The sequence below is a fragment of the Dermochelys coriacea genome, chromosome 2, assembly GCF_009764565.3.
Source record: "Dermochelys coriacea isolate rDerCor1 chromosome 2, rDerCor1.pri.v4, whole genome shotgun sequence".
Classification (NCBI taxonomy): Eukaryota; Metazoa; Chordata; order Testudines; family Dermochelyidae; genus Dermochelys; species Dermochelys coriacea.
In genome coordinates, this window is record NC_050069.1 from 217826938 (window position 1) to 217839390 (window position 12453).

Below are 12453 nucleotides of genomic sequence, written 5' to 3' on the forward strand. Positions count from 1 at the left end.
GTTCAGTGTCCATTAGCTTCCATGCTTAACGTCAAGGGTCTTAGCTGATTCAATGCAACGTGTTTATAATATAATCGTGTTAGGCAAGACTGCATTATGCTAAAGTGCTGCTGTCATTTTCCTTATTACTCTGTTCTTATTTCTTATTGCCTTGCAGCAATATGTAGGTATGCATGTGGTAAAAACATGGAGTGCGTGGCACCCAATATTTGCAACTGCAAACGTGGCTACTCTGGTTATAACTGTCAGAGTGGTAAGTATGGTACATTGAATTTACCCCATCTAACTAGTATGTGCTAATGAAAGTATCTAAAATCATGTGTTGATTTTGCACAGCTGTATGTCAACCTGACTGTAAAAACCATGGGAAATGCATAAAGCCCAGTGTCTGTGAATGTCCCCCAGGATACAGTGGATCAACCTGTGAGAAAGGTAATAAGTCTGTCTCCTTAAAATTAGAATCATAGAGTCCAAAAAAGTTGTGCCTTGATTGACTGTCACTACTGTGAGTATTCATCCTGACAGGGGGAGGGATGTGTGTTGTTTTACACAACTCCTAGAACTATCATAGAAATGAAATCATAGAAATGTAGGACTGAAATGGACCTTGATAGGTCATCTAGTTCAGTCCCCTGAATTGAGGCAGGATTAAGTATTATCCCCTGACAGGTGTTTGTCTAACTTATTCTTAGAAACCGGAGGGAGATTCCAGTCTCCTTAGGTAATTTGTTCCAGTGTTTCACTACCCTTACAGTTAGGAAATTTTTCCTAATGTGTAACCCAAATCTCCAGCTGCAGTCTAAGCCCATTACTTCTTGTCCTGTCTTCAGTGGTTAAGGAGAACAATTTATCACCCTCCTCTTTTTAACAATCTTTTACATATTTGAAGACTTTGATCATGTCATAATAAAACATTATATATATATATAAACATAATAAAACACTTTTATCATGTCATGTATAAACTGTATCATTAAGGTATCTTTCATAATATTGAAATCTCCCATGAAGATTGTATGTGGTGAGATGTTCCTAAATTTAGTGAGCTGTAAAGGCCAAAAGAATTTTGGCTCTCATTTTTATTTATGACATTATCAATAAATTTGGATGCTATATTTTTTATATATATATATATATATATATATATATATATATATATATATATATATATATAAATAAAATACACACACACATGCATACGCAGACAATTAGGGATTAATAATTTTTGTAAGAATATAAAGTTTAAACCCCATTCTGCTATGTCCTTAAAATATAAGAATCAGCAAGCTAAAAATTGATGATGGACATTTGTACTCCCATCTGAGTACTGAGTGCCAAATGCACAAACCATGCTTAATATTTTAGTTTGAAATTGGACGTGGTTGTCAGGCTTGTCCCTCTCTCCACTATGCACTTTTAGTACTTTTTGATAAAATGAAGACCAGTCCCTTTGAGCCAAACTGTGCTCTCAGATGCACAGATGGCTCCAATTGAAGACAGTGGGCCAAGTTAATTGCTGATGTGCATGGGTGTACCACTATTGATTTCAGTGGAGCTGTGCCCACTCATACTTGTGGCAAATTTGGCCCATAACAAGCTGCATGTGCTCATCAGGCAGAATTTGGCCCTTTCTGCACTTTGTCACTGTGGAAAGAAGGAGGTGTTTTGTTGTTGTTATTTCATCAACAGGTCTTCATTTTATTTCCAGTTCTGTTTGCTGATACAAATGTTACCTTTAGTTATCGCTAAAATATAACCAATTTTAATAGATATTTTTAGAGCTGACTTCTTAAACAACATAATTCTGTATCTGCAGCACGCTGTAACCCACTGTGTCAACATGGAGGCACATGCTTGGCCAGAAATCTCTGCACCTGCCCGTATGGTTTTGTGGGACCCAGATGTGAAACACGTAAGCAAACAAAAATGTAGAAATCAAGAATATAATAACTTTTATTACCCTGCACTGGGATGTATTAAAACAAACAATGCTTTACATTTCTGATGCACTGTATCTGCTGTTCGCAAATAGTAAAATCCAAGATGAATGTCTGAAGGCTACTAGAACTGGGACTTACTAGCATCAATTAAATAATGTTTGTACAGCACTTTGAAGATGTGAAACTTTATGTATGTGCTAAATAATTTATTATTATTACGATTAGTCGCTCAGGGAGATGGATTTAGAGTTGAGGTTAGGACATTATCCAGAACAAGTGTAATTTTTGGCAGCTGGTTACTGTTTCTGAATTCCTAAATGGCCCTTCCTTAAGCTGTTGGGATGGTCCTCATTCTGAGGCTGATATTAGTAAATGTTAGGTCAGTGGTGTGTAAGATCACTGAATATAACAGCAAATTAATGGACTCATCCTCTGACTTGGAATGCAAAATGGAGACCTTTGTTGGGAATTATAGCTGGCCAGTTTGAATACTTTAGTCCCAAATGAGATACTGTGTTTCATATTAGCTATATCTGGCCTTAGATGCTCCAACCAGTATTTTGGTTAATTTGCACACAAGTCATTACTCACTGAAAGATCCGTGCTTAGAAATCAGGAATTCTACTGGGCTATCACCTTCCTCAACATGCCAATGAATTTGCCTGTGGATTAGGTAAATTCCTCTCTTTGTTGCTCTTGGAATCCTCAAGACTGTTGATCCTTTTGGTTTTCAATTGCCATGTCAATAATTACTGCTTTTTTGAGATTATAAGATCCCAGAAGAAGGAACTGTGACTTGAAGAGCTGACTTGTGGTGCTCTGAAGCCATGACTACTCCTAAAAGGCTCGTCCTTACCAGAAGTATCAGGTCTCTGCAGGGTTTACATCTGAACTCTGAGAAATGAAAAAGCAAGGAAGGAGACCATAGTGAAGTATCTTGAAGTTAGCATTTATTCAGGAAACCATCACTTGATGTTGTTGTACCATTTGTTGCTCAGTCTTGAACCTTCCCTTTTCTAAGAATGTACTTGGAAAGGTGATTATTAGACAAATCCAGGCCAGGAGCATCTGGTCAGAATGGGACTTTTTTTGACATCTTCCAATTTGGTGTCAAGCTCCTATATGGCATTGAGACAGGTTTAATCTTAAATGAAGCTTCAAGTGGTGGATTGTGTAACTCCCATTAGTATCAATACAATATCCATGCTCTTATCTAGGGAAGAACTGAGAAATCAATGAGGTTTCTCACAGATATAAAATTGTAACAAGCTCTTTTGTACTGTTTTCTCACTTTATGGGTTTTTTTCCCCCTGATTTTCTGGATTATAGTGGTTTGCAACAGACACTGTGAAAATGGTGGTGAATGTCTCACTCCAGATGTCTGCCAGTGTAAAGCTGGCTGGTACGGACCGACTTGCAATACAGGTAAAATTGGTTACTCTCCACAGGGAACTGCTTTGCAAAAGTTCCACACTCGGGGACCTACCAGAAGCAGAAGGGATTCCCATTGCTCAAACTTCTGAACCCTTAGGCTCAAGCAGGGGGCAGGAGCTGCTGCTACTGCTGTGGAAGTCTAGCGACCCCATGTGCCTCCAACTGTTAGTTCATTTTGTAGCACAGCCTGCAGAACTTTGCATTTCAGTTCTTTCACCTGCTGTCTTTTAGATTCATCGTAATCACGTTAGTCATTAACACCCCGTCCTTGCAGTAAAAGCAAGCTATTTCATCACACATATGTGGTGATGCAGTTCTTTCATTGCTTTGTTTTTCCTTCTGCTGTTCTGTAGCGGTGTGTGACCCTGTATGCCTCAATGGTGGCTCCTGTACTAAGCCAAATGTTTGCCTCTGTCCAAATGGATTCTTTGGTGCCCAGTGTCAGAATGGTAATAATTTTTCTCTCACTTTTCTTTTTTGAGAAAACACTAGGAAGATGCCTGCCTCTAGATTTTAAAAACTGTCAGTAAAGTAACATAGGCGAAAGACAGAGATTTCCTTAAGATTTCATTGTTTATACTGGCCAGATTGTGGCTGGCCCCTTGTGTGAATGCCCAAGGAGGGAGGATGCATGAAACTTTGCTTGCTCTGTGCCTTTGCACCCATACAAAAGCCAGTCACAATTGTTAAAGGACTGTTGGCTGTGGGGTATGACTGGGCCCTTAGCTAGGTAGCCTGCACACTGCTATCAGTAAGGCTAAGATTTTGTAATGGATATTTTAGTAAAAGTCACAGACAGGTCACGGACAATAAAGAAAAAATCACGGAAGTCCATGACCTGTCCCTGACTTTTACTAAAAATATCAATGAGAAAATGGGGAGCGCTGGGCAGCTGCAGGGTCCCTGCTGCCCAAGGCGGCTGGAAGCTGCAGGGGGGCCAGCAAGGAGCTGCGAGTTCACCCCCCCCCCGCATGGTGGCTTGAGCCCCCTGCTCCCTATGTTGGCCTGGAGCTCTGGGGTCACCCTGCCACCCACAGCAGCCAGGAGCTGCAGGGTCTCCCTGGCCTCAGCGGCCAGGAGCTGTGGTGACCTCCATCGCCCAAGGTGGCTCAGACCGTGGGGGGCCCCCACCGCCACGGGCAGCAGGTACCATGCAGCTCCCTGCCACTGTGGGCTGAAGTCATGGACTTCTTTGAAAGTCACAAATTCCGTGACTTCTGCGACCTCCATGACAAAATAGTAGCCCTGGCTTTCAGGGATACTAGCATGCATAGCATCTTGCAGTGCAGCTGCGAGCCCTGAGCCATCCTACCCTATGCTTGTAGAATGGGTCCTGTATCTGCTACAGAATAGGCACTGTTCCATGTCAATATGGCTCCTGCTAGACGGGCAGGATTTTGCTAAATATAAATATTCTAGAAAGATTCCTAATAGATGTTCATCTTAACAGTGGTTACAATCTATTTCGTTAGGATAGTATGCAATATAAGAAGGAGCAAAAAGCTATTCCTTCCTATAGTATACAATGCTTGAAGCTATGCCTTATTCCCACATTTGTATCTTTTAGCTGTTTGCTACCCTCCCTGTAAGAATGGTGGCCACTGCATGAGAAATAATGTGTGCACTTGTCCTGATGGGTACACTGGCAGAAGATGTGAAAAAAGTAAGACAACATCAAAATGCTTCCAGGATCAAGAAGCAATTGGTGAAATGCTCTCAGGTTCATTATTTTCACTAATCAGTAAATTATATTTTATTTAAGGTGTCTGTGACCCAATGTGTATGAATGGAGGCAGATGTGTGGGGCCAAACATCTGCTCTTGTCGCTCAGGGTGGAGAGGAAAACAATGTAATACACGTAAGTATATTATAACTAACATGCTAAAACTTATTAAAGAAAATATTTGGCTAAATAATGTAACTGACAGTTCTGTCCAGCAAAAGACATGAAGATAGTACCAAACAGCTTGGAGAGGGGCAGGGGGACACTTTTTCCTTTGATTACAGACCCACATCAAAATGCAGGATGTGATATCTGTACTACTGAGCCAAAGCCATGGAGGTTTCAGTTTAAACCATGAAAACAGGACATACCTTCTGTTCGAGAGTAGCATATAATATTTTTCTCTTCTATTTCCATTATTGTCGACGTTAAAAGCACCATGTTTCCAGTGCTCAAACCCAAACTGTCTGTAAGAGACTTTTCAGATTTCAGAGTAGCAGCCATATTAGTCTGTATCCACAAAAAGAAAAGGAGTACTTGTGGCACCTTAGAGACTAACAAATTTATTTGAGCATAAGCTTTTGTGAGCTACAGCTCACTTCATCGGATGCATGTAGTGGAAAATACAGTGGGGAGATTTTATATACACAGAGAACATGAAACAATGGGTGTTACCATTGTTACCATACACACTGTAACAAAAGTGATCAGGTAAGGTGAGCTATTACTAGCAGGAGAGTGGGGGGGCAACCTTTTGTAGTGATGATCAAGGTGGATCATTTCCAGCAATTGACAAAAACGTGTGAGGAACAGTGTGGGGGGGGAATAAACATGGGGAAATGATTTGTGTAATGATACATCCACTCCCAGTCTTTATTCAAGCCTAAGTTAATTGTATCCAGTTTGCAAATTAATTCCAATTCAGCAGTCTCTCGTTGGAGTTAATCCTGATTTCATTGAGAGCAGGGTAAATCAAGAGGAACTTCATTTAAGTCAATAGGAATTACACCGATCTGAGAGCAAAATCCAGCCCTAATATCTTTTCTTTCAGAAACACATATCATTAAACACCCATATTTGTACTTCCATATATATATATATATATATATATATATATATATATATATATATATATATATAAATAAATTCTCTTCATATTTTCGACTTTTAAAAATATCAGGACAAATTCAGCCCCTAGTTACACCTACACAACCCTTTTGATTTTAACAGGGTCAAGTCAGCAGGGAATTTAGTCTAAAAGTTCTTTTGTATTGGACAAAGCATTTCTTAAAAAAAACTTGACATTTTCTTTTTGTCCACATAGCTAAAACTTCTGTCTAAACCCTGTTATCTTACATCTTTACAACTGTAACCTGTTCTTCTGTGGCACTCACCTTGTCTCACTTTCAGTTAATTCAAAATGCAGCTAAGAGAATCCTCTTTACTCATTGTTCTGACCACCTGATCTCCTCTTCACATCCCTCAGCTGTGTTGCTCCCCCCAAGTTCAAGCTTCTTGAACTTGTCTTCACCTTCCAGCTGTTCATTGCTCAGCTTCTCTCTCCTTATATTTTTTGACTCTTTATCACATTTTCCCTTATGCTTACATAAAGCCCTGGCAAGCTTTGTTAAAATCTTTTAAAGTTAGGCTTAAATTCTGTAACCTGTTGTACACTTGAAAACCTTGAGATTTTATCTCTCGGTGCATTACTCCTTCTCTGTCAATGATGCCAGAATTGATTGTCCACTTATCTACTTCCCTCACAATGGACTTGGCACCTTTCATGCTGGCCCTTATGTATAGAACACCCTTTCTGAACTGATCCATAAAGCCACTGAACTTCTCCTTTTTCAAAACCCTCATCTTCCAGGGTGCCTACTAGAATTTGGTCATCTGCTAAGGGGCAGGTTGAAGAGAGGTGAATATTGGTGATGTGAAGTGTTTATATTTTTAGAGTGTATACTATTTTATGATCATTAAATACCATGTATGTTAAAAATGGTCTGTGCTTTGATTATATTCCTTCCCCGCCCTCTCTTAGGCAACACCTTCACTACGAACTAAGGGTATGATTCCGCTGTTTGTGTACACATACTCGCACAAGTTCTCATCGAGCTAACACGAGTGTAAGTAGCAATCTAGCCTCACTAGCACTGTTAGCAGCAGCGGAGATATGGCTGACCTATGCCAAGTACATACCCACCAATTTCATGCTAGTTTGTACTCAGTATGATTCAGTCATGTCTCCACTGCCACTTCCAGGGCTACTGAGGCTTCACTGCTACTTATACTCACACAAGCTCAATAAAAACTAGCATGAGGATGTGTATACAAGCAGGAGAATGACACCTTTAGCTCATAGTGTAGACGTAGCCTTAGATTGTGAGCTTCTCAGGGATGAGCTGGCATCTTCCGGGGTGTGGGGGGGGGAGGGGGTCAGCACGCCACACATTATGGGCAATATTGGAGTGAAAGAATTTAATATATCTTTTTTTGGGGGGCGGGGTATGAAGCTATTTGTCTTCAGAAATGTAAGAACGGCGGAGAATGTATTGGACCAAGCATTTGTCATTGCCTTCCACAGTGGGAAGGGGTTCAGTGTCAAACACGTAAGTCTGATATGATTTTTAACCCTTAAAAGAAGGACATTGATGTTGCTTCAACAAAATTAATGACTGTTAATTTTACAGACATACATCGTACCTATGACTCTTGTCTTCATTTGATTTTGCATTTTGGACCCAGTGTTGATGCAGAAGTGAGATGAAGGGTAGAGGTGGCTGTGTACCATTTTGCAGCCCAAAGTAGCTGGAGGTGGCTAGGGAGCTTTGCAGTCCTTGGTGTCTGCTCACACTGCTGCAACAACCCTTAGGGGCCATAACAATAGCCCAGAACAGTCAGATCACACTATGCTCTGGCCAAGCCCCAGGCATGCCCCCTTCCTCTCTCAATTATGCCCCATGTATGTATCTACCATGAGGGCTGTGAAGGGAGGTGGCCCTACAGCACCATGGAATCCCCCTTACACTAGGGGGTATTCCTCAGTGAAGAGATCTATTGGGCTTATGGCCCCTGGTCAGCAGAATGAGTACACAGAGGTCATGGCATAACCCAATATTAGGGCCATTTTATTTACAAAGCAGCTACTCTGTTGTTGAGATTAAAGCCATATACTTTTGTATATTTCAGCTGTGTGCAGTCAGAAATGTCTCTTAGGTGGTAGGTGTGTGCTGCCTAATGTGTGCTCTTGTCGTCCTGGTTATACTGGAGTCATCTGTGCAAAGAAACTACAGGTAATTACATTATGGGTACACAATATAATAAAGGAACAGAGGGCAAAAGAAATGGAAAAACTGCAGTGGTTTTGGTTTCACAAAAACTTGTTTTGTAAATTGTTTGAAAGCCACGTTTTGCTTTTCAAAACTAAAAAGATTGGTAATTCAAATCCAGGTTCCGTTTTCACCAAAGAATCTAATTTGGGATGGGAGTTGTTAGCTAATTACTAGGGATGGGCCAAAGTATTTATCAGTTGGTGTGAGAATTCATACAAGTTTCTGAAAATGTAAAGCTCTATTTGTGTGAAGTATTATAATTGTGTTGGGTTTTAATATCTGTAATGCAAGTTTTTGAAGGGAGCTTAATTTATATATCACTACCTGATAATAAAAAATTCAGTGCTCATGAAATAACTTTGATTCAAAGATCCCCTTTATGAACATCTTGAAAGGTTTAATCTATTATTAAATTTTGTATAGACTGTGTAAATAGATGATTTGGTCTGAGTAATAAATGTTTTCTATTCAATACCAACAGTACAGTATATACCATTGCAAAGAGTATTTGCTTCCAACTATGCTTCTCTCTATTTTGGAAAGGTAGCTTATTTTTCAAAAAACTAAACAAGCTTTATGGATGAGTATTCAATACTCCATTTCTGAGTGTGTTGGGAAGGCAAATATTCATTGGAAACTGCTTGTTAAAGTTTATGATGAAAGCACAGAGTGTTCTGAGTACACTAAAATCTTTTATTTTTCTCAAGGTACAGAGACATCATGGTTGAAGAAAATCAAGTACATGGATTACAAAACCATGCTGTATGGACTAAGAGGCACATGAAACTAGAAAGAGACTTTGAAGGCAATAATGAATGAAGTTTATTTAAACAAAGGGAGTGATATCCTGAAGCATGCCTTTAAAGTATTCATTATTATTTTAAAGCCAAGGACATTAATTTTTAAACAGCAGTAGAACAATAACATACTAAGAGCAGAAATGTAATAATCTGTTGTAAATCCTCATTTTATTGCTACCTCACACTCAGAAACCACAGCCTCTGATTCTCTGTTGGACTTTTAGGTGTTGTAGATGATACAAACACCAGATCCCTGGTCAGCTAATGTCTGGAGAAATAGTCATTGGAACAGTGATCTGTAGTGAATGTCCTTTCTTGAGACCTAATCTAAGCATCTCCTAGCACTTGACAGGATCAGGTCCTGAAATATAGCATTTTGTTTTCACACATTGATTTTAAAGAGCAAGTTCTGTTGGTTTAAGAATCCCCTGCCTGTAATGAACATATGAAAAAGGGTCTAGGTTCCTATTGCATCATTCACACATGCCATAGTGTCTTGAGACTATTATAGACTCAACATCCATTTCTAATTATATTTAATGTAAAACTGTTATGTTAGGGTAGGTTGAAACAATTCAGTGCTTACATCTGACTGCACCTATGCTTCTGTGCATGGTCATCATTTCAAAATATCTGTGAGATAATGTAATTGCCATAAATGTAAACAATGGGCTTTCAAGAAAATGCTTTAAAAAGTTAATAAGTGAAAATACTATATTAAAGTAAAAGGATCTTCTCAACTCAGCAATTTTCCTCAAGTTATCTATAAGTTATAGATATAAGTTATCTATCAGCCCTTTTAGAAAACAAGGATTGTAACTAAAGAGCCAGGATCTTCTAAAAAAAATGATCACAAATAAACATTTTTACAGAGTTGAATTTAAGAATTGATGACTCCTTCCTGTGGAAACGTTTATGTATCTATCTCGCATACATGGCTATCAAGTTATTTCTGACTTTTTTCATTTGTTCCACACATAGTGCCCTGTCCCAGTGCTGGCCTCTGCATAGCCTATGACTGCAGGCTCTCCTCTGCTAATTTGAAGGATCTAAAAGTGATTGTCAGCTTTCCTTAAGAAAAGTTGCCAGTCTTTTTCCCTCAGAAGGCCCTGACCTTTCCCTATATGAAATGATGGCGAGATCAGGACAATGAGACATAGAATCATAGAATATCAGGGTTGGAAGGGACCTCAGGAGGTCATCTAGTCCAACCCTCTGCTCAAAGCAGGACCAATCCCCAAGTAAATCATCCCAGCCAGGGCTTTGTCAAACCTGACCTTAAAAACTTCTAAGGAAGGAGATTCCACCATCTCCCTAGGTAACACATTCCAGTGTTTTACCACCCTCCTAGTGAAAAAGTTTTTCCTAATATCCAACCTAAACCTCCCCCACTGCAACTTGAGACCATTACTCCTTATTCTGTCATCTGCTACCACTGAGAACAGTCTAGATACATCCTTTTTGGAACCCCCTTTCAGGTAGTTGAAAGCAGCTATCAAATCCCCCCTCATTCTTCTCTTCCGCAGACTAAATAATCCCAGTTCCCTCAGCCTCTCCTCATAAGTCATGTGTTCCAGTTCCCTAATCATTTTTGTTGCCCTCCACTGGCTGTTTTCCAATTTTTCCATATCCTTCTTGTAGTGTGGGGCCCAAAACTGGACACAGTACTCCAGATGAGGTCTCACCAATGTCGAATAGAGGGGAACGATCACATCCCTCAATCTGCTGGCAATGCCCCTACTTATACAGCCAAAAATACCATTGGCCTTTTTGGTAACAATGGGACACTGTTGACTCATATCCAGCTTCTGGTCCACTATAACCCCTAGGTCATTTTCTGCAGAACTGCTGCTGAGCCACCGGTCCCTAGTCTGTAGCAGTGCATGGGATTCTTCCATCCTAAGTGCAGGACTCTGTACTTCTTCTTGTTGAACCTCATTATATTTCTTTTGGCCCAATCCTCTAATTTGTCTAGGGCCCTCCGTATCCTATCTCTACCCTCCAGCGTATCTACCTCTCCTCCCAGTTTAGTGTCATCTGCAAACTTGCTGAGGGTGCAATCCACACCATCCTCCAGATCATTAATGAAGATATTGAACAAAACCAGCCCCAGGACCGATTCTTGGGACACTCCACTTGATACCGGCTGCCAACTAGACATGGAGCCATTGATCACTACCAGTTGAACCCGACAATCTAGCCAGCTTATACTCCATTCATCCATTTGCTTATACTCAAATGGCAGCAATATGGAGTTCTAGATAGAGACGGGCTCCACCTAACAAAGAGAGGGAAGAGCTCTGGCAACTTGCTGTCACTAATTCCTGAAATAACAGAGCTCCACCTAGCGAGGGGCAGTGAGAGTGCAGGAGGAGGAATGATGGTACAGAATTGTGATGGATACAGGGCTGGTCAAAAATGTTCTGTCACAACTGTTATTCAGCTGCTATTGGGTTTTCAACTAAATAGAACTGTCATGACAAGTGTCTCGTTTGCCATATTCATTTTTGGTTTTTCTTAAAAAAAAAAAACGCACACACGAAAATTGAAAAGTTCAAAACCGGAAATTTTTCACTTCAGAAATGCTGCTCTGGTGTCTCATGGGGGGCTCAGTTCTGTTTCTTCATCATCTCATTCTCCTCTATGGGCCATGCTCCCCAGTTGAACTATATTATCCAGGATACAGCATGACCAATGACTCTAAGAATCACAGACTTCCAGATCAAAATGAGAGATGTAGTCCTACTAAGAAGCCCTGACTACTGAGGATAATGGGAGCATGAGGCATCCAAACTACAACTCCCATGAGCCACCACAGCTCCATTTCCAAATTGAAATGTTCTGAGTTTGGCCATTTTTCTGTTAAATAAAAAATGAACCTTTTCCATGCAGGGACACACTTCTCGATCTAGCTCAAGATGGACACAACCGAACAGACCATGGCAGATTTTATTAGGGATGGGACAGAGCAGGTTTGGTTTAGTCCTAATAGCTATTGTCAACTATAGGGGGATAGCGTTAAGGGTATGTCGAGATGGTGGGATGTATGAGACATTATCCTAATCCTGTATTTCCTGATTTTCAAGGTTGACATGAGGTGGTTTCAATATCAGCACACTCATAGGCTGACGAGTCTTCTCACTGTGTTACTAGCAGAGAGTGAGAGTCTGGAGATGGTCCATGTGAAATCTGTAGTATTGATAATGGAAAAGAGATTGGATTCT

General features: G+C 40.2%; 1 protein-coding gene across 3 annotated transcripts in view; it reads left to right on the plus strand.

Moving 5' to 3' along the window:
* Window positions 1-10379, plus strand: part of VWDE (von Willebrand factor D and EGF domains) — a 76592-nt gene extending 66213 nt beyond the window's left edge. For all 3 annotated transcript variants that reach the window (XM_038390566.2, XM_043509240.1, XM_043509239.1), the window contains 10 exons: window positions 158-253; window positions 337-432; window positions 1817-1912; window positions 3270-3365; window positions 3728-3823; window positions 4942-5037; window positions 5137-5232; window positions 7611-7706; window positions 8287-8390; window positions 9137-10379. In XM_038390566.2, coding sequence (XP_038246494.1) covers window positions 158-253; window positions 337-432; window positions 1817-1912; window positions 3270-3365; window positions 3728-3823; window positions 4942-5037; window positions 5137-5232; window positions 7611-7706; window positions 8287-8390; window positions 9137-9157 — 893 coding nt within the window. In that variant the 3' untranslated portion in view covers window positions 9158-10379. The remainder of the gene's footprint in view (window positions 1-157; window positions 254-336; window positions 433-1816; window positions 1913-3269; window positions 3366-3727; window positions 3824-4941; window positions 5038-5136; window positions 5233-7610; window positions 7707-8286; window positions 8391-9136) is intronic.
* The last annotated feature ends 2074 nt before the right edge of the window (window positions 10380-12453 follow it).